The sequence below is a fragment of the Alternaria novae-zelandiae genome (genome assembly GCF_023758075.1).
Source record: "Alternaria novae-zelandiae strain BMP 2774 chromosome Unknown scaffold_17, whole genome shotgun sequence".
Classification (NCBI taxonomy): Eukaryota; Fungi; Ascomycota; class Dothideomycetes; order Pleosporales; family Pleosporaceae; genus Alternaria; species Alternaria novae-zelandiae.
Window position 1 is genome coordinate 630,700 of NW_026056977.1, and position 23,825 is coordinate 654,524.

General features: G+C 53.7%; 7 protein-coding genes across 7 annotated transcripts; 2 read left to right on the forward strand and 5 right to left on the reverse strand.

Moving 5' to 3' along the window:
• Positions 1-373: 373 nt before the first annotated feature.
• J4E88_008037 (uncharacterized protein) lies at positions 374-2,858 on the reverse strand (the record flags this gene model as incomplete). Its single annotated transcript, XM_049401650.1, is given in 2 exon segments — positions 374-2,833; positions 2,850-2,858. The coding sequence occupies 2 exon segments, from the start codon at positions 2,856-2,858 to the stop codon at positions 374-376; spliced, it is 2,469 nt and encodes an 822-aa protein (XP_049252723.1).
• Positions 2,859-5,940: 3,082 nt separating this feature from the next.
• Positions 5,941-6,987, reverse strand: J4E88_008038 (uncharacterized protein; the record flags this gene model as incomplete). Its single annotated transcript, XM_049401651.1, has 2 exons — positions 5,941-6,883; positions 6,932-6,987. The coding sequence occupies 2 exons, from the start codon at positions 6,985-6,987 to the stop codon at positions 5,941-5,943; spliced, it is 999 nt and encodes a 332-aa protein (XP_049252724.1).
• Positions 6,988-8,188: 1,201 nt separating this feature from the next.
• On the forward strand, positions 8,189-10,747 carry J4E88_008039 (uncharacterized protein; the record flags this gene model as incomplete). The annotated part of the gene is made up of 3 exons (XM_049401652.1): positions 8,189-8,899; positions 8,953-10,225; positions 10,299-10,747. 3 exons carry the CDS (start codon positions 8,189-8,191, stop codon positions 10,745-10,747), a joined length of 2,433 nt encoding a protein of 810 aa, XP_049252725.1.
• A 535-nt stretch (positions 10,748-11,282) lies between these two features.
• On the reverse strand, positions 11,283-12,545 carry J4E88_008040 (uncharacterized protein; the record flags this gene model as incomplete). The annotated part of the gene is made up of 3 exons (XM_049401653.1): positions 11,283-11,683; positions 11,736-12,298; positions 12,349-12,545. The coding sequence occupies 3 exons, from the start codon at positions 12,543-12,545 to the stop codon at positions 11,283-11,285; spliced, it is 1,161 nt and encodes a 386-aa protein (XP_049252726.1).
• Positions 12,546-13,457: 912 nt separating this feature from the next.
• J4E88_008041 (uncharacterized protein) lies at positions 13,458-15,816 on the forward strand (the record flags this gene model as incomplete). The annotated part of the gene is made up of 5 exons (XM_049401654.1): positions 13,458-13,706; positions 13,760-14,626; positions 14,681-14,961; positions 15,465-15,494; positions 15,801-15,816. The coding sequence occupies 5 exons, from the start codon at positions 13,458-13,460 to the stop codon at positions 15,814-15,816; spliced, it is 1,443 nt and encodes a 480-aa protein (XP_049252727.1).
• Positions 15,817-16,701: 885 nt separating this feature from the next.
• J4E88_008042 (uncharacterized protein) lies at positions 16,702-19,356 on the reverse strand (the record flags this gene model as incomplete). The annotated part of the gene is made up of 1 exon (XM_049401655.1): positions 16,702-19,356. One exon carries the CDS (start codon positions 19,354-19,356, stop codon positions 16,702-16,704), a length of 2,655 nt encoding a protein of 884 aa, XP_049252728.1.
• Positions 19,357-20,137: 781 nt separating this feature from the next.
• J4E88_008043 (uncharacterized protein) lies at positions 20,138-23,566 on the reverse strand (the record flags this gene model as incomplete). The annotated part of the gene is made up of 4 exons (XM_049401656.1): positions 20,138-20,756; positions 20,823-20,931; positions 21,002-23,437; positions 23,485-23,566. The coding sequence occupies 4 exons, from the start codon at positions 23,564-23,566 to the stop codon at positions 20,138-20,140; spliced, it is 3,246 nt and encodes a 1,081-aa protein (XP_049252729.1).
• Between the last annotated feature and the right edge of the window lie 259 nt (positions 23,567-23,825).

Genomic DNA, 23,825 nt, shown 5'->3' on the forward strand with positions numbered 1-23,825 from the left:
CGCAAGCTTAGAAGTGTTATGGCGGCGTAAAGGTATTGAAACGTGGCGCGGGATGCAAAGAACGATCCACCATCCAAGAAACACAACGAAAGTAGAGGATGTAGGCCTCCAACTAGCAATGTTAGCGAGCGAAAGTGAGACGAGGGGAGAGCTGGAGTAAGCGTGTGTTTGCTAAAGCACGGACCACGCTTAGCGTGGCTTCATCGTGCCTTCCAAGGTTAGCGCGTGACGCGGTGTCACGTGATGATACAACCAAATCAAGCTGCCGTTTCTCGACCCGAACCACCACAGCATCACCATTAATCGTCTTCGTATCAGCCGATTCATCTACTATTTCTGATGCAAGACCAAGCAGATGATGACTTATGCAATCTCAAACAACAGTAACCGTCGCATTCCCCCTCAAATCCATCGAGCTCGCCCCAACATGCACAACAAAATCCCCCTTCTCAACCACATACTGCATCTTCCTATCCCACAGTCCCCATTTCGACACGTCCAACTCAACACTGACATCCACCGTCTCACCAGCCTTGACCATAACCTTCTTGAAGCCCTTGAGCTCCTTGTTCGGCACCACAACACTAGCGAAAACATCTTGAACATAGACCTGCACTACCTCCTTGCCATCCACATCAGATTCGTTCGTTACGGTCACGATCGCGGTGATGGTGTCGCTCGGGCTGACTTCGGTCTTGGAGAGAGTGACGTTGGAGTAAGTGAAGTTTGCGTAAGAGAGACCGTAACCGAACTCGTAGAGTGCCTGGGGGCTGTTGAGGACATATTGGTGGCCGAATTGGAGGGTGCCGTTTGGTAGGATGGCTCCGGCGTCGGTGGCCCGCCCGGAGTTAAGGTAGTCGTAGTAGATTGGCAGGGTACCGACGTCGTAAGGGAAAGAGACGGAGAGTTTGCCGGAGGGCGTGACGTCGCCGAAGAGGACGTCAGCTAGTCCATTGCCGCCTTGCTCACCGGGGTAAAATTGCTGGAGGAGCGCGGCTGCGTTGTCCGAGATCCAGGGTTCGGTGACGGGCTTGCCGGAGGAGTATACGACGATGGTGGGTTTGCCGGTCTCGATGATGGCTTGGACGAGCTCGCCCATGGCTCCGACGAGGTTGAGTGATGCGACGTCTACGTGTTCACCGGTAGTGGCATTCAGTCCTTGCCAGAGCTCTTGCTGATCGCGTGACCAGGTACCGACGACGACTACTGCGACATCTGCAGCCTCGGCCGCCGCGACGGCATCGGGGAAGCCGGACTGATCGTTTGACCAGCGCTCGCACCCTTGGGCGTAGGTCACAGTGCCACTAGATGCACTCTGAATGCCTTGCAATGGTGTGACGTTGGTAGGGTTGTACTGAGAGCGGTAGACCACGTAGTCTCCAAGGTTAGTAATGTTGGCCATGGGGCCAATGACAGCAATGTTCGCAGACTTGGAGAGAGGCAAGGTCCTGTTCTTGTTCTCGAGCAAGACGATGGAGTCGGCCTCAAGTGTCCTCGCAAGCTGCACATGCTCTTCAGGGTGGATGATGGACTCAGTCGCGTTCGTGGAGAGGCCTTGGTATGGGTTCTCGAACAGACCCATTTCGAACTTCGCACGGAGCTGGCGGCTCACAGCTCGGTCGACGATTTCCATGTCTAGCTTGCCTTCTTCGACCAGACGAGGGATGTTTGCGTAGTTGTATGAGCCTCCACCCATCTCCACGTCGTTGCCGTTTGGTAGAGCCATGAGTGTTACCGCTTCGCTATCGATTGGCGTGTCTTCTGTTTTGCATTGGCACAGCTTGAAGTTGCAGCACAGCCTGTCTGTAGCGCCCGCATCCGAAGTGAGCCAGTACTTGTAACCCCATTCCTCGCGCAGAATTGTTTCTTGCATATGGCCATCCGCGATTGAAGGTATTCCGTCGTAAGAGTGATAAGCACCCATGATGTTCCAGGCACCAGCATCCATGATTGCACGATGAAACGGCGGCAGCCAGGTAGTTCGCAGCTCTCTTTCGCCTCCATGAACTGGTCCGGTGTTGAGACCTTGCTCTGGATTACTGAATCCGGCAAAGTGCTTGACTGTGGCGCTAACATTAAGACTTTGCACTCCCTTGACGTATTCGTATGCCATTTCGCCGGCCAGAAAACCATCTTCGCCGTATGTCTCTTCCACTCTTCCAAAACGCAGCTCACGCGCCAAATCCGCGAGTGGAGCGAACAGTTGATTGATACCGAGAGGAGCCGATTCCTTTGCAATCGCCACAGCCATGTCGTGTATCAGCTGCGGATCCCACGAGCATGCTTGCCCAATCGGGCTGTTGTAGATGGTCGCATTACCGACGAGCAAGCCATGTATAGCTTCCGTCTGAACCATTGCTGGAATGCCCAATGTCGTGTTGTGCAGAAGATAGTCCTGGCCAATCTTGACGCCATTGCTGATCCATTCCGCAGGTATCGGATAGCCGACGTAAAATTGACCCGCGCGGACGCGGAAATTCCATTCCAGACCTGTCTCGTTTACAGCATTGGTGGTGGTGTTGGTCCAATTCGAGATATCGCCCTGAATGAGCTGAGCTGTCTTTTCCTCGATAGTCATCCGGGAAAGAAGATCCGCCACTCTGTCCTCGACTGGTGCGGAAGCATCCTTGTAAGTCGCATTCGCTGCTTGCTGTCTGCGAACCAAGTCGTACGCGCTGCTAGGAAGGAGCAGAGCACACCCAGCAAGCAGGGAGGCTGAACCGGAGAAGAATTGCCGCATAATGGTATGGAGTGTACACCGTGTGAGTGCAGTCTCGCCCGGATACTCGGTTCTAGACAATGTATCGTAAGTCTTATAGATGCTCTCCAGGGTCTACGGGCCGTTGGACGGGGTGCATGCAGACTCCTGGAGGTAATGCGGACAATCTTCACCCGAGAAGCTCATTGTATATTGAGGTACCGGTTCAATGGGCGATGATCTATGTCATACTTCCCAACCGAAATGATGCCGCAGCTTGTTGGGCTGCATGTGACGCGTGCTAAGTCTTCGAGCGCACATCCGGTGCAGATCGGAAGGCTTGCTGTAATCGTATTTTCGTTATACACGCGTGCATTTTCGACTTTACGCGTGGAAGCGACGCGAAGAAAGCTGTGTCGAGTGTGCGGAACATGAGGTTTGATTGACGGAAGAAATGGTGGCTTGCGCTAGCCAAGGCGCTTCTCCCCCGCTCTGATCTCCAACGAACAACGCTCTCCGCACTTCAACCCCGGATCATCTCAGTCGTTGAACTTTTTAGACATAGTTAGATGTACTGATCTTATTCCTTCGGAAACTAGGGACTAGATCCGTAAGCGTCGCAGCGTTGCTGCATACAAATGTGAGCTCGATGACGTCGGAAATATGGAATGCAGTGCATGGCATGTTTGCTTGACTTGACATCTTCATTGAACATTATGTAATACTCTCCTAACATCTAAAGCGCTTCGAAAATCATTGTAGCGTACACCGTAGACAATTGCCCATCGGACATCAAACCCGAGACCCCGACTCTAGTATAAACGCCATAGATGCGCCACAAAACCTGGTATATCCTCCTCTTTCCAATGCCATCCCATCCTGCATCGCCCATAATTACTCATACAAACATTAAAGAATATCATCATAACAAACACATAAGAATCGTAATCGTCTTCTCTTCCTTGCACTTCTCTCTCACACATCACACTTTACGCCAAAAGCAACAAAGGCACAAAGAAAGCCACCCACCACACCCGTTCTTTACTCCTGTCACTCAGCATACCACTCGCGCCTCCGGTGGCGGCTGGGGGTGCAGGTGGTTCACCGGTGTATTGCGAGATGCGTGTTGAGGTTGAGCTAGGTGTGGTGGCGGTGCTGAGCGTCGAGCCGGCGACGAGGGCGCTGGAGGGTTCGGGGGTGGGTCGCGAGATGGGGGAGGCGGAGCCACGGGAGGCGGAGGGGTTGTAGGAGAAGGGTGGGGCGGTGGGGAAGGCGGTGTCGGTGTTGGAGGGTGGTGATGGTGTCGAGGATGTGACGGTGACCGTGGAGAGGATGGTCGATGCGGAGTCGGTTGCTGAGGATGACGGTTCATCTGAATCGCTTGTTGATGTCGAGGTTGGCTGGTCTGCTGAGGTTGATGCGGACGCAGACGTGAGTGTAACCACAGTCGTTGTCGTTGTCGCCGATGCAGTAGGTTCGACGTTTGAAGAGGTCGGGAGTAGCGGAGTGGGTAGCGTCAGAATGACAGTGGTTGTGGTGGTGGTAGTCGTAGTGAAGATAGTTTGGTGGTTGACATCGGGTATTAAGATCGACGACAAGAGCGGGAGGTTGATGGAAGCAGAAGCAGCCGGCTCATCAGCTTGACCAACTACAGCTATTGCTAGACCAGGATGGATACTGGCAAAAACTGACGAAGGAGTAGCGCTGGGGGTTACCACAGTCGAAGCAACTGAAGAGCTTGGCGATGCTGAGTAGTATACTGTCTCACAGACAACTTCAACTACTATGGGCACATAGCCTGGAGTGGGAACCGAAGCCGGCGAGACGACGGTTGCTGAGCCCGATAGCGATGGGTATATGTAGGTTGAGTTCTGAGTAGTGACATTGAACGAACTTGATATCGGCAGTGCCACCTGTGTTGCTTCTGGTGAGGGACTGGATACCGCGTACGTAGTTGATAACGAGGGAGGAGCGGCGGCCAGGGTTGTATTTGATGGTGATGGAATCGGGTATGTGACGACGACGACGACGACTGAGCTGGGCTCTGGTATTAATGTTGATAAACTGTATGGCGATATTGGTAGTGCAGTGGCGTGTACGTGCGGTCGTAGTGCTCCAACGGTGGTAGCTATCAAGGTTAGTAAATCGCAAACACCCAAACAACCACTCCATGTACTTACTACTATTCATCTCATAAGGCTTTGATACCACACCACCAAGTACACCCACCGACAGCGCACTCAGCACCATTACTATTGAACTTCTTCCCATGATGAATGAACGAATGTGGGACTGTGATTGCGCAAGGAACGACGTGCTGCTATTGGCCAGACACAGATCTCAAGAAGATCCGACGAAAGGGACAAAAAGAGTGCGGATTGACAGAGACACAGAGCGTTGAAAGAACTACTCCGATGAACCAGCCCTCTGATCATATGTATTAATATTGGGGGGCTGATATTGACCGTTGCCAAAAACCAGGGTGGCCGGTCATGCCAGCCACCGGGCGATCCTACGAAGAAGCATGTTTGTCGCACACCAACGTTCGGTGTAGCGCAGCGCATGCACAACCTATGCACCGTGCCAGCGGCAGCTATCTGAAACTTTCCGGCTTGTCGATTTAGATGCATGCCATGGCAGTCGAGATGATGCGATGTTGCGGTGAATGAGGCGGCAGTGAGAGTTGGCAAGGTAGGCGCGTCACGCACGGACCTTCACCACGTCAAAAACTTGGTACAACGCGCTACTTTGGTGTCACGATGGCTTGTCGCGCTGGCTACTGACAGCAGAAGCTGCAAATCGCCGTGGCACTGACCACTACGCGACAACACAAGTTATCGCAATCTCACCGCCAGCGCAAAGGGCGGAAAGCGACAAATCGTTGACAGCCCTGCCTAAACTTCAAGTTCAGCGAGACCTTGGACGTGAAATGAAGTGTGACGTCGACGATGCTGTGGAATAAAGTCACAAATGAAGGAACACGTGCAGTGGAATGATGTTTATTAATTCAAGTCTAGTGTGAAGCGCGCAAATGCTGGCATGCACACCACGTAAGATCTGTAGCCTCTCGTTAGCGGAGCTCTCAACAAAAGGCGGTTCGAGAATGGGAGTGTTGGATGCAAATCAGACAGCAGTTGGTACAATTTTTGGTCGACATGAAATTCCGATCAGGTCTGTGATTAAAAGGTTTTTTCATCATTGCATGAGAGAGAAGAAAAAGTGTAGACTTACCATTGACAACATCATTCAACTTTGCGACGCTTGAAGAAAGTCTCGATGCTTTTCTGCGATGCATCGTGACGAGAGCTTCCGACACCACCTCCGGTGCGCTTGAGGCTGCGGAGATGGTGCTTGCCGTTGATCGCAAGGATGGTTGCGCACCACCCTTCAGCGAGTCGCAGTGCGATAGCCGGTGAGGAGTCACCAGGTACCCGGGTGGGTGCTTCCGACTCCTGCTGGCATGCGGGGCTATGTTCAGTCGCCGCTTGTGGTACTTTGACCTCGCCCAGGCCTTGATCCGTGGCCGGCATCTCAGCGGGTGACGAAGAAGGTTCTGGGGTAGGCACCACATGCACAACGGCAGAGGTGCCGTGGTCATCAGGCTCTGCCTTCGTCATGTACAGCTCGAGGTAGCCAGTGTTAGACCAGCCACCAAGATGCTCGAGCGATGGTCGCGCCGTTGCTTGGAGCTCTGGAGAGAGCGCAACACTCTTGTGCGGAAGGCGCAAAAGCAGTCGCTTCCAAAGAGTGGAGAGGAAAATGCCGTGCGAGACTATCGCAACCACGGTATCAGTGTCTTTCGACGCTTCGCCGAGGAGCGGCAAGAGATGCTCATCGAGGAATGAGTCGGCTCTGTGCGCCATGATCTCTTTCGACTCCACTTCCACAAAGCCTGGTGTATCCTTGTTGTCAAGTCGATCGTGGAACTTCTTCCCTTCCTTCGATCCGAAGTCCTGCTCCATCAACGCCCGTAGCTGCACGACATCCGGAACCGTTTTCGCAGTTTCATCGTCGCTTGCGGGCGTCAATTGAGCCTCTCGGATCTTGCCAGCTGTTTTCACAGCCCGCTGGAGGTGCGACGAAAATAGGTGGGTGAACGTCAGCCCAAGGGCCTTGAAATGCTGACCAAGGCGGGTGGCCTGTTGGTAGCCATGGTTGGTGAGCGCTGAATCTCTGCTACCGGCACTGTAATAATTAGCAACGAACGCCGATGACGACATATGAAAAGCTTACTAGAGCTGGGCGACATTGTCGACCGTTTCTCCATGCCGGATAAGAAACAGCCTCATCGATCGCGCCATGGTGCCCACATAGGGCGGTATGAAGCGCCGTCGAGCTTCATGGATGGGTGAGGCGGGTAGGGAAAGACAGAGCTCTAAGAAATTGCGCGCGTCATTTTGGATGACATGGTCTGTGTTAGCGTCGTGATGACTAAGCTTGCACCCTTCAACCATAATAGAGAGCTCTTTCATGATCGTGACCACCATCTTGCGGACTACAGCGCACTTTCGCATCCGCGATCATTTCTTGTCAACGAAGCCCGACATGCCACGGCATGTTATAGCCGGAGAAACGACAGTGCATGTGATGCATAAGATTCAGGATGCATACATAGCCAAGTGTGAAACTCAATAAAGCCAACCCTCCGTTCTTTGCAAGTAGTGCGTATACTTGTACATTGTGCTATCGCTTGAATTCATCTTAGGAGAAACTGTGGTATTCGTTAACGTTGGTTGCTGATCAAGGCGACATTATTTAAGAAGGCGGAGGCTCGCAGATACTACCACACTAAGATTACCTAGGTAACATTGAGCGGAGGCCGGAGCTCTGGCGGAGCAAGAACTCCTGGGGAGTTTTCTATCTTCTTTCATAGTTCATCCTGCCATTTCAGTGTTACCGTTCGCACAAAGGAAACATTATGTCGACGATCTCGCCTCCCCAAATCTTACACCAGTTCTCACAGCACAAGCATCTCCCACTTTCTCTACATCACCTCCGTTCGGCCGCTTCGACTCCGCCAATACCGACTGTACACAGTTCAGCAGTTTCTTCATCGGTTTCCCATATGTTGACGAGCGTTTGCCTTTTCAACTCTACCTGTGCTACGACATCATCGAGCCTCTGCAAACGGCGAATGACCACGTCACTTCTCTGGCACCACTCTTACCTTTGGCTTTCGACATGTCGATTCCCTTCTTTTGATTCTGTTCAGATGCTGGCATGACCTGCATGTCTCGTCCATTTTTATTTACATTATTTATCGCGAACTTTACCTCAGTACCCTGCCAACACTCTGGTCGCTAATCTCGGTCTCTCACCGCTCGACTCCCGACCGCTTGTGCCAACTGCGCGATCGGCTACTTTTACATAAAGATTGTCTCTCTCCACCTATCCTCGCCAATCTTATAACAACACTCGACTCAATCCTGACCACCTGCAGCATCATAGTGCGTGTGCGATGTCCAGCGCGTCCATCCGGAATTTCACTCTATGGCTACCCAGCACGATGACGGGATGCCGCCTCGGCCTGATGTCGATTTTGACTTCAATCTTCCACACGGATTGAACGATGAAGTTACGGGAGAGCAACAAGAGCCACATGCACAGTCTTTTGACAACGATCCCTTCTCGCAGAACGACAATCCACTAGATGACACTCATCAACCTATGGAACTCGACCAGGACCCTAATCAGGGTGGTCAAAATTCGGTCCAAAACGACATGAACTACAACGGACTGGAGGAAGGGTTTTCCGACGACGATGATGCTCCCAAAGCATTCGACCGCTCTTGGACTACTCATCAAGCTCGGAGGTCTTCACTTAAAAGTAAGAAATCGCCGAGAACCGACGATGGCGACGATGAACCCAGTCCTAGGACCAAGAAACCGCGCCAGTCACTTTTCGGGGGCTTGGCAGAGGAGGTCGAAGAAGACCATTTCGACGATCTTTTTGAAGAACAGCCTGACGATAGCCTCGTAGATGAGGAAGTAGACTTACCTGGGATGGAGATGCCACGACAAAGCATCGGCAACCGTATGTCTAGTCTCAACCTCGACCAACAAGAGAGAGAAGTCAGTCCGTTCGAGCAACAATTCAACCTTGGCTTTGAGCAACCCGGAGACTCCGACAGAGAAGGCATGTCATCAAGAGGATCTCCAGCGCCATCTGACGGCGAAATCGTCATTCCCCCAGATACACAGGTGAGACTGTTCATTCTATAACCACTGTCACAGTCAAGTACTTACTTTACCAGCCGGCCTATGGATTGCGACAAGGTATCGACCGAAAGAAGACCTACACTTATGTCGATCAGGATGCGTCGGGCAACTTTGATCCCGCGCAAGAGACACAGAACAAGGCACTGAAACTGAAGCAAGCGAAGGCTGCCAAAGCCGCCAAAGCTGCCCATCGTTTCAAGAAGGGGAAGCAGCGCGCATCTAAGGAAAACATCATGAAGTGCATTGTCAGACTGCGCTTCGAAAACTTTGGCAACGTAAGGAACGTCACCAACGAGGAAGATAACTGGCCAGAAGACTGGGAGGACATTGATTCTGAAGCTGAGCATGAACTGCAAGAGTATCGAGATTTCTTCCGCCGCAAGACACCCGATCGCATCATGCAGCATCCGATTGAAGATCCCCGCGCCGAGGTCGATGATCTGACAGGTCATCCAGCAGCGCGAGGCTGCACATCCTGTCGCAACAACGACACGAACTGCTCCCTAGTATCAGGCGGTACGTACCCTTGCGACGAGTGCTTTGATCTCGCCCAAGAGTGTGAGCCAATCATCTCGCCTACCGAAAAAGGCCGCTGCAAGCAATGTGTTGAGGACCGCAACGAGCGCTGTTCTTTTGAAGACGAGCCCCGCCAAGCTATCTGCGACAATTGCGCCGACAACGAGTACATATGCGAAGCGCTTCCGCCGTTGGGCTACCGCGCTGAACGGATTATCATAGATGAAATCATCTATACCGAGAATCGGCCCCACATACAATGCACGCACTGTCGCCTGGAGAAGAAGCGCTGTAGCCTGAAGAAGAAGACCGATAAGCCCCCGTGCAAGCGCTGCAAGAAGAATCACATTGGCTGTACCTTCCAGGATATACCCAAGGTCGTCAAAGAGAAGAAGAAAAAGGTGTTGGGACCGACTGAGGGAGACGCGCCGGAAGTTGCTGTACCTGACCACGACTATTTCACGAAAGAGGATCTTGAAGATCTATACGGAGAAGACGTCCCAATGTTCTCGCGCTCCCCAACTCCTGAACTTGAGATGGAAGACGAGGCTGGCCACAAGGGTTTGCTGACAAAGATCAAGACCTGCTTCGCGCACCCTATTCAGTTCGGCGGACAAAAGGACACTAGCGACTGCAATTTCTGCGACATTCCCAACTTTGGGTTCACTGGACTTTTCGAGAAGGAAGTCCATGTCATCCAATGGCATAACGGGATGGGATACACTGAGGTTGGTGGTGGACATGCGGAGAACAGCAACGGCGGTACGACTATGTGCCAGGATTGCACGATGAGTAAGCTACATCTTTCGCTTTCTTCAAAAAAGGTTTTGTACTTCACGATCAATTTCACTAACAGCTCCACCAGGCAGATTGCAGATTGTGGCTTGCGGAGGACACGAAATTCAGCACATCTTTCCCACCGGCATGACCCCAGATTTCGATCAGACAGCCGCCGATCTCCTAGAGTCTGCTGAGACACCAACAGGCTGTCAGCAACAACTCCAACGCTGGTGCTCAATGTGCTTCACCCCTGCTACGTTTACCTGTCGCACGCGCCAGGTTTCGCTGTTCGACCAAGAAATCGAGGGATGCGGATTGAAGCTCTGTGTCGGCTGCCAAGTCAGGCTCACGCAAAAGTTCGACAACGACAGTAGCCTGATGGCCGAGACACTGGATCTTGAGCCGAAGGCTAGCGCGGACGAAGACATGGATCCTGAGAACAGCATGGTGGTCAGGGCAGACGTTGGTTTCCTATGCCAGGAAGGTTTACTTATGAGAAGCCTTGGACATGAAGCGGAAGAGTCGGAACTCTGAGTCGAGCTACTGGTTTTGGTGTGTGGATATCGGAAAAGGCGTACCGGCGCTATGGATGCGCGAAAGCTTCAGCGTCATGCGGAGCCAGCATCTTTCTCATTTATGGCTTCATTACACGATCTCATTCTCTATTCCAATGTGCATTGCAGCCTACATAGGTTTTCAAATGTATCTTTATAACAAATAAAGGTGATGTAGGCTTCATAAGTTGATTTTAGTTGTACTCTGTAGAGGCGTTCGCGGGCTCTCCTCCGCGCCAGCTATGACGTATGCGATCTGGCGTATCTCCTTCCTTTCCCAATCTCGCCCTTTGTCAACGGGTTCAACTCGGACAACGTCACTGGCAATGTCGCCCAGCCATTGATGCGATTTCCTCTCTTATATTCACCCAGCAATACTTCCAGGCGACTCAACGAAGGTCTGATGGCAGCTCTAAAGAAAGACGCGGTACCTCTGGGGCCACCTGTCGCATGACCTCTGAACATGTCAACTCTCGAGGGCAATAACAACTTCATATCATCGCACACTAACACTACTAATACTCAAAGCCAGCCGCCTTCTTTTCCTCAACATCGGTCTCAAACGGCGCCTCTGCCTGCGGCGTAATCCTCGCCAAATGCCTGCGCGCGCCATCATCCCAGTCGAGCAACGCACTATGCGCCGTAACTCGATTATCCCAAACCACAACCGTACCCGGCGCCCACTTGACGCGTGCCTGGAAGTCCTGTCCTTTCGCGATATGATCGTACAGGAAGTTGAGTAAGAAATCCGACTCCTCTTTCTTGAAGCCTACGATGCGTCGGCTAAACTGCGGGTTCACGAAGAGCGCTTTCTCGCCTGTCGCAGGATGTGTCCGCACGAGCGGGTGGATTGAGGTTACTGGGTCGCGACGCACGATGCCGCCTCGGTTCTTGCTGTTGTCGGCTTGTTCGACGGCTGAGTTGGTGTTAGTATCTTTCGCAGCGCATTGTTTAGCGTCGAGGCTTACCTGAGTGAACGACTTTCAAGCCGTGCAGTCGCTTCCTGAACTCTGGCGAGAGTCTGTTATACGCTACCGCTTGGTTCGCGAACAAAGTATCGCCTCCTGCCGCTGGCCCATCAAGGACATACAGGAAGGTAGTACCAGGTGGCTGCTTTTCATACGTCACGTCCGAATGCCAGGTAATCGAGTTCGTCCGCTCTTCAAAGAAGTCTCGCGCCGTGGTATCGTCAGTACCTCGATGGACGAGATGAACCTCAGGATAGCCCTCGGGAGCACCTGATGTAGGGTGGATATGGTGTCGACCGAAGTATCCACCGAAAGCGAGTGCGTCTTTGATGGGGATGTCTGCGAAGTCCTGATCGCGGAACGCTACGACCTTTTTCTGAGCGACAAAGAGTGCGAGTTCATCTTTTCCGGCATCCGTCAGCTTGCTTAGCTGGATACCATGGACTTCAGCGCCGATGTTTGCTGTGATGTCGGCGACAGTCGCGTTCGCCAAGAGGTTAGGAAACGAAGAGTCGGCATCTTTTCCGTGCTCAGTGTGCTCGAATGGCTCCCATGGTGGGTATCTGAGTCTTTGATTAGTCTCCGGCACCATTGACGGTATGGCGATACTCACTTTCTGCCTTTCTCATTGTCCCAAGTCGGGAGGTAGTGCGGATACTTGGCAGGTGCATGCTTATCAGTCCCGCGCAGCTCGAGTTCCTTCTGGAAGACCTTCGGGCCACCAAAGGCAGCTTCTTTGTACTGACCAACTCCAGACTTGTAGCCGACAGTAGTCTGTTCGGTGACCTCTTCGATGAGTGCGGGAGCCATGTTGCTATCCAACGATATCACTTAGGGTGATGGAGATGAACGTCAATCTGGAAGTTTATCACATCACCTTTGAAGCGGTCTTATAGGTACGAGCCGCATCAAAACTGTGAGTAGCAATGCTTCATTGCGACTCGATGACGGCTACGCGCAACCCCGCTCTTACGAACTCAGCGCCAAGTTGCCACAATCATCGGATATCGCAGTCAAGTAATTTATCTTGGCGATCCAGTGAGGTTGACTGCCGCGATATGCCCCGATCAATCAGCGTGCGATCATATTGCATCAAGCATGCACTGTATTGCTTCATCCATTCTTCTTATACCAGACTAACCGCGAGCAGCAAAGACCAACGAGTCGTGCAGGGCTTCTTGCAACCGAACCATTCCACGCGATGTCGAATATACCAAGACTCTGGCGTCAGTATTATCTCCGAACGCACCGTTGCAGTAGTGGCGGATATGGTGTTCCATATCTATGTCGCCAACACCCCAGCCAATCACGCAATCCATCATCGAAAGAAACCACGACGAATCAACTCCAGATATGCTGCACAGAACCGCTCGACCCCGCTGCGAAATCACATCCACTATTTGCGTGCTCGTTAGATTTGGCGGCACGATTGCCGCTGTCGGTTCCGCGGTCAGTATGAGAATCCCAGTGTAACCGAGAGGCGCAAACATGGCGAAGATGCATTGCCAGTCGGTGGATACACGGTCATCGTGCGTTGCAACGCTAGCAAAATTGCGAAACTGTTTCTTTGAACGATGAAAGTCCAGAAGCTCTGCGCATGGGACGGTTATCGCGTGGGTCAACGAGCGAGAGAGCGCCCACAGATATAACGAGAGCGCATCCTCATAGCATTCTCAATATGAGAGTACTCCATTGACCTTGGAGAGCAGCTTAAGTTTCAAGATGGTCGCCAATGATACTGCTGGTAACTACCCCGTCGATAGCAAAGTGATTCTCGACACTGCGGAAAGCGACAACAACAGCGACACGGCAGTCAACACATCCGGTACCAAAACAAGATATGGCACGACCTTCATCTCTTCAGACATCGGAAAAGACCGAAACAGGCCCGTCGATTCCTATGAAGGCATTCATCGATACGATCCAGATTTCGTATGGGACAAGCCAGAAGAAAAGCGTCTCGTGCGCAAGGTGGGCAATATCATGCTTCAAGGATTAACGGAGCCCACGCTGACCTACCCCAGATCGACAAGCGCATCTGCACCTGGGCCTGCCTAATGTTTTTCGCCCTCCAACTCGACCGAGGCAACATATCGCAAGCCCTGAGCGACAACATGCTCGACGACCTCGGCATGAACACCAACGACTACAACTACGGGCAGACCATCTTCTACCTCTGCTTCCTATGCGCAGAACTACCCTCGCAACTCATCAGCAAGAAGCTCGGCCCCGACAATTGGATTCCTGTTCAGATGGTCAGCTGGAGTCTTGTGGCTAGCTTTCAAGCTTTCCTGAGCGGACGGAGTTCGTTTTTCGCTTGCCGCGCGCTGTTGGGGTTGATTGAGGGTGGGTTTATTCCGGATAATATTCTTTACCTCAGTTACTTCTACACGGGGTGGGAGTTACCTGGGCGGCTGAGTTGGTTCTGGGTGAGCTACCAGTCTACTCAGATTGTCTCTGCCTTCTTCGCCTTTGGCATCTTGCGTCTGCGCGGACACAATGGCATGGAGGGATGGCGTTGGCTATTCGCTCTCGAGGGCATGTTGACAGGCTGCATCGGTATTGCATCTTGGTTTTACTTGCCACCCAGTCCGACGCAGACTGCGAGTAAGGCGTGGAATCCGTTCCGTGGAAAAGACGGATGGTTCAATGAGAGAGAAGAGAAGATCATGGTAAACCGCATACTGAGGGACGACCCTAGCAAAGGCGACATGCACAACAGACAAGGTCTGAGCTTCCGCATGCTGTGGGATTGCCTTAGGGACTATCACATGTGGCCAATCTACCTACTAGGCTTATCATGGACAATACCAACAACACCCTCAACAGCATATCTCACGCTCCAACTCCGGTCCCTCGGCTTCGGCACCTTCGAAACCAATCTCCTTACCGTAAGCACCCCCTTCCCATCTCCCCATCTCCCTACTCCAACTAACACACCCCAGATCCCCGCATACGTCCTCTTCATTCTACAACTCCTCTTCTGGACCTACATATCGGAGCGCTTCAACCAACGCTTCCTCGTCGGTCTGATATCGCAAATCTGGGCCCTACCCCTACTCATCGCGCTGGAACTCCTTCCTGCAACCGCGTCACCCTGGTCCCGCTGGGTACTCTCAACCCTCCTCGTCGGACACCCGTATATCCACGCTATCCTCGTCGCCATCACATCGCGCAATGCCGGTGCCGTGCGCACGCGTACGGTGGCGAGTGCGCTGTACAATATGTGTGTCCAAGCGAGTAGCATCATCAGCCAGAATATTTATCGCGACGATGATAAGCCGCTTTATCGGAGGGGGAATAAGGTTTTACTTGCGATTTGTGCGTATAATTTTTTGTTGTTTGTTGGGGCGAAGGTGTATTATGTTAAGGTTAATAGGAAGAGGGATAGGATTTGGGAGGGTATGACGAGGGAGGAGAAGGAGATGTATTTGGAGACTACGGAGGATGAGGGGAATAGGCGGTTGGACTTTCGGTTTGCGCATTGAGCTTTCTGTTGGAAGTGAGCGGTAAGGAGGCTTAGTTCTTTTGCGTTGTGCTGTTGGGTAGATCGCAAGATACCTGCAGCTGGACACCGGGGTGTAGCCTAGCTAGTTTAGGTATCGCGCAACCATCGAGACTACCACGAGCTACTTAGTACAGATCCATCGACTTTCCTTGGTCTTGAAAACATCGTGATTCTGCATGTCACACATGAAGCACCTAGCACACTCATCTCACGGTCACTAGATACAGGAGTAACGATAAGATTGCTACGTTGTAAGATAGACGTCATCAACGTCATAGGCCATTTCCTACATGTATAACAACATCCATCATCTCGACGTAGAAATCTAGACAGCGAGCAATATCCGATTTCATTACATCTTTCAATCCTCCTTGAACTACAGTTTCACACGGCCTAACACCCAAGTCACCATCACAACCACCATGCCAACAGCCCTAATAACAGGCGCAAACTCCGGCATCGGCCACGCCCTCGCCAAAATCCTCATCAACGAAGTCAGCAAAAACCCCCATCTCCATCCCCCTCTCCCTCCAACAGCCTAACAAGCCCCCATCCAGAACTACACCGTACTAGCAACAGACCAAACCCTCGGTCCAACCCTAACCTCCCTCCCCTGCGAAACCCACCAGCTCGACGTCTCCTCCCTTTTATCAATCCAGTCTTTCGCCCAGTGCATCGGCGCAGACACGACCATAGACCTCCTCCTCCACGTCGCCGGCGTCATGGAAAGACCTGAGGACGATGCGCTCCGCACGGTTGATTTGGACAGATTGCAGAAAACTTTTGCGGTGAACACTTTTGGCCCGCTTTTGTTGACGCAAGCGCTCTTGCCCAATATACTCAAATCCTCCTCGCCGAAGGTCGCAGTGGTGTCGAGTCGTGTGGGTAGCATGGCGGATAACACGTCGGGGGGCCAGTATGCGTATCGCGCGAGTAAAGCGGGTGTGAATAGTTTGTTTAAGAGTTTGAGTGTGGATTTGAAGGGGGAGGGTGTGGTGGTGTTGGTGCTGCATCCGGGGATTGTGAAGACGGATCTAGATCCGCGACATAAAGAGGGAGCAGATGTGCCCGGAGCGGTGGAACCGGATGAAGCGGCGAGGGGGCTGTGGGATGTACTGGGTAAGAAGGGGATGGAGAGTACGGGGAGGTTTTTTCATAGGACGGGGGAGGAGTTGCCTTGGTAAGAGGGGTTGGCTTGGGAAGTAAGGGTTGTGGGTTTGCTTGTTTGCATATCCATTGGGTTTCGTTGAACAGGTGATGTCGTATACATCTCGCAATCGTGCAATCCTGAAAAGAGGAATAGCAAGAAAAGGCATAAACGCCACCGTCGGTCTACACACGCAATCCACCGACGGATCTTTCAAACAGAAGAAAATCCCAAGACACAACACGTACACATACAACCACCTATTCAACCATCTCCTCCCCTCTCCACAGATCCACCCACTCCCGTCACAGTTAAGCCCCCACACCCGCAACACTCACACCCCCCGCCACACCCATCCCCATCCCCAACCCCGTCCTCGTCCCCCCCCTCGGCCCCACAAACCCCTGTCTCTGCCTCCCCGTCCTCCCCCTCCCCAACCAATTATACTTCAACTCCTTATTCAGGCGCCCGATTTTTTCCTGCGCATCATCGCTAGACTGTAGCGATACGAGTACGGACACGCATTGCAGCATGCGGCCGACTGTTTCGGTGACTTTGGTGCTGTCCATGGGGGTTTGGCGGAGGGAGGAGGGGGCGTTGGAGTTGGATGTGAAGTTGCTGTGGGATGTTGGGGGTGGATGGAGGTGCGATATTGTTGGGTGGAGTGCATGCTGGGCGTTTGAGGAAGAGGTAGGGTGGTGGAGTGATTGGGGGTGGTAATGCGGCGGCGGGTGAGAAGATGGGTTTGAGGAGAAGGATCCAGCGGATGTGTTCGACGTCGCACGTGAGCGTGTGCTGTTTGCGAATGTCGAACTCGTCATACTCGTCGTACTCTCCAGATAGCCCGCACTCGACGTACTCGTCGAATTCAGACTCCCCATCTCCCCCCCTCCACTCTGTCTCTCCCCCGCGCCCCCAAACCCACTCCCCGCCGTCCCGGGCCTATGATCCGGAATCGGACTGGGACTTTCCAGCCCCGCATTAAGATTCTCCAGACTAAGCCGCGAGAAAATCGCCATAAGCGCTTCATACCTCGGCAGAATAACAATATCCCTAAACATGAGCAGCGTAATCCTCCTAACCTCCAGCTCCCCAAGTATAGGTATATTTCTATGTTCCGGACTCTTGGTATTCATCTCGTCAGGCAACATGACGCCCCAGAACTCGCCTGCCTGGGCACTCGTCATGATGCCGCTGCCTCTGAACTCGAGGTCGAGGGGGAGGAAGACGGCTTGCAGGAAGGGGAGGATGGTGGTGAAGACTACGAGCCACATTTCTACCAGGTGCGGGATGAGGCGGTCGTCGGGGACGTGGCGGAGGGTTTGGTCGAGAGAGCCGAAGCCGGTTTGGAGGAGTTCGTTTAGGTCTTCGATGAGGATTATGGGGGACCGTTTGTGGATGCAGCGTTTTATGTGCACGGTTACTAGGGCGTTGAAATCTTCGACGGGGGGTCGCGGGTCTTCTCCTTCGAATATTAAAAGTACTCGTGCTTTTAAGAGTGGCCAGGCGTCGTCGGGCGAGAGGCCGTTGATGCCAAAGGAACTGCCTAGATGTAGCATTTCTGTTGTGTGAGAGATAGTTTGGCTGGGCGTGCTCATGTTGGGGGTTGTGGTTATGCTGCTGGCTAGAGACGGCCATTCTGATCGCTCGGTGCTAAACGACTGGTTCCGCTCTCGATATGGGGGTTCGAGTTGCGCGTCTAGAAATGCGGCGGCCTTCTCTTCCTTCTTCGCTCGTCGGAGATGGCGTCCTCCATGCCGGAGATCCAGACCGGTTACTGAATTTGCAAAACTACTTGAATGCCCTGGCGATGAAGGCGCGGCGAAGGAATACAGCGGCTCTGGTGCGCTAGGGTTTGTAGGCTTGGAATTACTGCTGGCAGATGACAATGGCAGTGCGAAACCATCCTGGTCTTTCAACTTGTTCTTCTGTCGTGACAAGAAGTGGTGTTTATGCTTCTCTTCTTTCCTCTCTGGTAGAGAATCATTCCGTGGAGGTACTAGCGTGGATGTCGACGCGTTGGCAGAAGAGTACAAGGAAGCATTACTGCTATTTGTCGCCGAATCGACCAAGCTCGTCGTCGACCCCGCCATCATCATGCGATTCAGCGCCTGTGAGCTATGAATGCCGATGCCAATCTTGCCCGGCGACGGTAGCGCCTGGTGCTTGCCATCCAACCTATTATCCACCTTGATGTTCTTCGGCTTGGACGAGAACAGCTTCCCGCCTATCCTGCTCTTCCCCTCCTTTGGCTTCTGCAGCTGCGGTGGCTCGGGCGTCGACACCAACTTAGGCGACGCGTGTGGTTGTTGTGTCCCTTCAATGCCAGGCGAGTTGAGCGGACTCCGTGGAAACGCCGCGTTCGCAGCGCTCGTGGCGGCCATCCTGCCTCCCCCGACACCATTCGAGTACGTAATGCCATTCGTCCTAAACGTGACCTGCGCCGGCACAGGCGGCGGACTCATGGGCTGGCCCCGTCCTGCAGGCGCAGCTTCGTTCGGAGCGGGTATCGTGGTGGAGCGCTTGCGATTGTGCTGGGGGTTCGAGGCATATGCGGCCTGGGCGGCGATCTGCGAGGCGGTAAGATGGGTCTGCGAGGCCATGGTATTGTCGCGGTCCCGTATAGAGCCCTCCTTCATGGAACTCAGACTGGGCTCGAAGTAGCCCTGGGAGCGCTGGCGGGGGCGGTGTCCTAGATGCGCGCCAATGTGACTCTGGCTCTGTGTTGCATCGCGCACAATGCCGGGACGCGAGTAGTTCTGCGCTGGGGCGCCGCGCGAGTCTGCTGCCGTCGGCGACTTTGCGGACGAGGGCGAGAGTATCGAGGCGGGCAGGGGAGAGCGGCGCTGTTGCTGTTGCTGCAGCGTGGCGTGGGAGCCGTCCGAGTCGGAGTCGTCGAGCGAGGGGCGGTGAATCGAGGGCGTGTGGATGGACGGCGTCTGGGGAGGGGGTGAAGAGGGCGCCATCGTGGGCCGTCGCACTGCAGGCCCTCTCGTATTACCGCGTGGGTTGCTTTTGCGACAGTGTGGCTGTTTGCAGGGACAGGGTGTAGAGGCGGTGGCTGTAGGCCTGGCCAAACACACGGGACGGGTGGAAAGTGAATATGGGGGGAGGGAAGGAGAAATTCGTGTCTAGTCGTATTCCCTCATGGCCTGCATGGAGAGTAGCAGATACAACGTTATCCAAGCTCAGAGCGGAGTCGTGGGAGGAGCTGACGTGCATCCTACTGCCACTGTTACATGCGCCGTTGATGGATCGACGTCGCGTGGCCGTGCTGTCTCCACCCCGAGCCGCTTGACCCCGCCTATCTTCAATTGACTAACTCCTTCACTCCAACACTCCCATACACCAGCTACAAATCCACTACGCCATCACACGCGCCCAACAACCTCACCACCAACATGTCCTCTCTAACAGCGACCTACACATCCCCAACCTCGGACCCCCAAACCTTCACCTCCGAACTCCCCGCACTCGCCTCACCACCCACAACCACCGATCGCGTCGCATATCTCGACACCCTCTCCTCATCCCTAAGAACCCTCCAGGCAGACGTAAACGCCTTCCTAACGCAAAAAATGGCCGACGACAAAGCCGCCGACGACGCAAAAGACGAGGAGACATATGGCGAGGAAGTCGTCGATGAAGACTGAGAGTCTCTTGCATGAAGAAGGCGCATTCTTGACGGATATACATTTTAACGACAACCTCTTCTGGGCTATACTATACCACACGACAAGACCAAACCTACCGCCACCCCGCACCCCCCGTCCTCCTCCCCGTACTCCCTCCAAACCCACCACCACCACCAACACCAACACCCCCCCTCGCACACCCACTATGCACAACCCCATTATCCGGAAACACCCTAATCGCACTCCCCCCAAACCTCTTATGACAAACACTACAATGCCTCTCCTCATCAACCACAACCCTCCGATTCAACCCGCCCGGCACCAACCTGCCATACGCATCCCTCTTCTCCTCGCCCCCCAACAGCACCGCCTTCTCCACACCCACCTTCTCCACGCCCCTCAGCCTGGCCACAATCCTCTCTTCATTGAGCAAGGAATTCGCATTCCGGATTCTTCCGAAGAAATAGGATTCCAGGTCGCGGACGGGTAAGGTAGGGGGGATGAGATCGAGGGTCGTGGCGGCGGGGAGGCGGGCGCCGTGTTTTGAGAGGAGGGATAAGGCCGGGGGCCAGTTTGGGGGGTGCGGGGGTGGGGGTTGGAGGTAGAGGGAGAGGAGGACGTGGTAGATTGAGAGGTCGGTGTCTTCGATTGTGCCGCGGAGTTTTTCCGGGGATTGGGGGCGCGACGAGGGGGATGAGGTGGGGGGTGCGGTGTAGACTTGGTTGCAGTATCTGTGGTGGGTGTGTTAGTGAGATGGTGATAGATGGTAGTAGGGTGGGTTGGAGGGAAGGACGTACTCCTCAGCTTTCTGATAATCCTTCAACTGGAACACGTAAATCGCTAATGCCTGCTTGTGACTCCCCATTTTACTCAGTACAATAGCTCTCGCTTCGTAGTAATCCGGATCTGTTACCTCTCGTTAGCAAAACATCCCCTATATTCCGACCTCCCTCTCTCATCTCAAGATCAAACATACCATTCGCAGGAAGCTGCTGAAACACCCTATACCGATTATACTGCGCATTCCCCTTTTTCAAAAACACCTCCAACCTCTCCTTCCAATCCTTCTTCTCCTTCTCCCCCTCTTCCCCTCTTCCCTCAAACTCCCCCTCTTTTTTCAACCTCTCCAACAGCAAATCCACAAGCCTCTGGTGGAAATCCACATTCAGGTCATTCAGCTCCTCGATAATGTGTTCGAGATACCGAACCGCCAGTTTCAAATCAATGTTTTGCAGAAACTCGAGAACGCGGTCGCGGGGCAGGGTTTCGGCGTTTTCGGTGTCGGCGAGGAAGATTTCCATGCCGAGGTTGGGATCGGTGCGGAGGGGCCATTCTGCGTATTCGAGGATGAGGTCGATGAGTTCGGGGGGCAGAGCCTGTAGGTATCCAACGGTTCTTTGCGGTCCTTGCAGTGCAGGTGAGACTTCTTCGTCGGCTTCGTTTTTGCCGAATTTCTCGAGGAGTTCTAGGGCCTGGCGGTGTAGTTTCTTGCCGTGGAGGAAGTCGATTAGATCGGCGTAGCGACCTGTTTCGTAGAGCTTCTCTTGCACGACGTCTGGTTCGCAGAAGTTGGGGAGCCGGAAGAGGGAGCCGGCTACGCTGGGGTTGGCGATCATGTAGGCGCGGAAGAGGGTTGTGTCGACGAGTTGAGCGACTTCGAGCAGTTTTGCTTTCCAATCGACGGGGGATTGGAGTGAGGACTCTTCGATGAAGATGTGGAACGGTGGCTTTTCGGCTTCGAGTTGGCTGCCGCTCGGGGTGGGGAGGGGTTCTTTGAGGTTTCCGTCGGTGTCGATGTAGCGTTTTATCTGGACGCGACATTGCGTTAGGAAAGATTGCAGAGCACGAACAGAGTCTTTGAACTCTTTCTCTGCGGCCGCTTTGTCGGGCTGGGAGGGGTCGGTTGGCCTCTTCTTTACGCTCGCTGGTTCCATAGTATCGTCTTTGGCCGAGTTGGTGCGAATAGATGCAGCGTCTGAATCGACCTTCTTATGTCCTCCGACTCCAAACCGGCCCATCATCGATCGCCCGATCGTAGCTACAGGAGCGGGTGTACTTTCTTCCTGTTCTTTCGATGGTTTCTCACCATTCGTCTCTTCCTCATCCGCCACGCTTCCATCACCCTTGACGCTCTCTTCTGGTGCTAAGTTACCAGCGATAGACCTGGGGTACATTGCGATGACGCGCTCAGGCGGGGCCTTTGCATCGACAAACAGCTCCATCGCCTCGCGATACTTCCTCTGGTCGAACAAGGCCTGCGCCTTCAGTATCTGTATCTCCCGCACCCTCTCCTCCTTGTCGAGAAGTAGAGTATCTTCCAACATGTTGAGGAGACTGAGCGACTCGTCGTACCGCCCATGAGCGACCAGCTCATCAATCTGTGTCTCGTAGCTCTGTGCTCCCATGCGCCATATCGATCGATCGCTCGCGACGAGGAAACCCTTTCCGGCATGGGCTAGGCTGATGTTCGGCTGCGGGACGTGGAGGAAGCTGACGTTGGGTAGTGCGATTGTCTGTAGCAGGCTCAGGGTGTCCGGATTCCTGACTTCCAGACTGCCCTTCGAAGGAGGTAGTAGCGTGAGCATATATGGGTACGAATATGCGATGGTCTCGGGGGCGGAGTGCCAGGGTACTTGTCGTTTCTCGAGGGCATTCCCGTCTGTATCGATGAACAGGCTGTTGACGTCTTTCGCCAACAGCATCTCGCCTTCTCCAAGTCGCGTCGCGAGCGGCTTCGGCACCCAACTACCCATGCCCATGTATCCCATGCCCGATGACGAAACAGCGCCGAAGCGTGCTCCGCCCTGACTCCCGTTCTCAGCCAACGCGCCTGGCTTGATGATGTCCTGCACCTCCTGCGTCTCGATGTTGACCATCACGAAGCCGGGGTCCATGCCAGCGACTATCTTGGTGCCTGTCGCCCATGTCAGGCTCTTGACGGACGCAATGAGCGAGATCTCCACCGCGTCGCCCGTGAGCTCCATGTCCTGCCATGTCCACAGTATGATCTTCCGCTTCACGGCGACAGCCAGGTGGCTCACGATAGACGGAATGCCAGTCGAGGGGTCCTTGACGATGTTGCTTGCCGCAGCGAAGGTAGTCGCACCCCGTGTCTTCTCAAGCTTCTCCTGCAACTGGTACGTCTGAATGTCGTGGATCGAGACATAATTGTCCGACAGCGAGACCAGGATATTCGCTTCCTTGATAATCGCGAGCTGTTGTATCGGCCGTCGCGAGAACTTCTCCTCTTCGCGTAGAAGGTCGGCGGGTCTGGCTTTTGGCGTGGCAGGTGCTTCGCTTTCGCCGTTCGGGTCGCCGTTCTGCTTGCGATCGGGGTCTACGTCCTCAATCTGGTCGTTTACGCGGTAGATGCGCAGAGCACCCGTGTTCAAGCCTACGAGCACGCGGTCGCCTGGCTGTGTTAGTAAGCTGGGGAGATGCTGCAGGCGGGCGCTGTACCATATGCGAGGATGGACTCGATCTTCGACTTGTCGCGCTGCTTGAGCTCGACGATGGGTCGGGCGGTGAATGCAGAGAGCATTGCGGCTATTGTATCGACTGCGACTTCATTTGGCCATGGTTATGTCGCTATGCGACGGGTGCTGCAAGCTCCATGGGTGCCTGGGATGCGCCTGGAGCTCGGCGGTCATCGTCATTGCCGCGGAGCTTTGGCCAGGGTCCAGCCAGCCACGTGCAGCCACATCACTCCCAGACACTTGACTGCCCAGGTGCTCAATCAACAGATACAAGCACTCACGTTTCGAAGGCCAATGTCGAGATCAGATGCTTTGCATTGATAA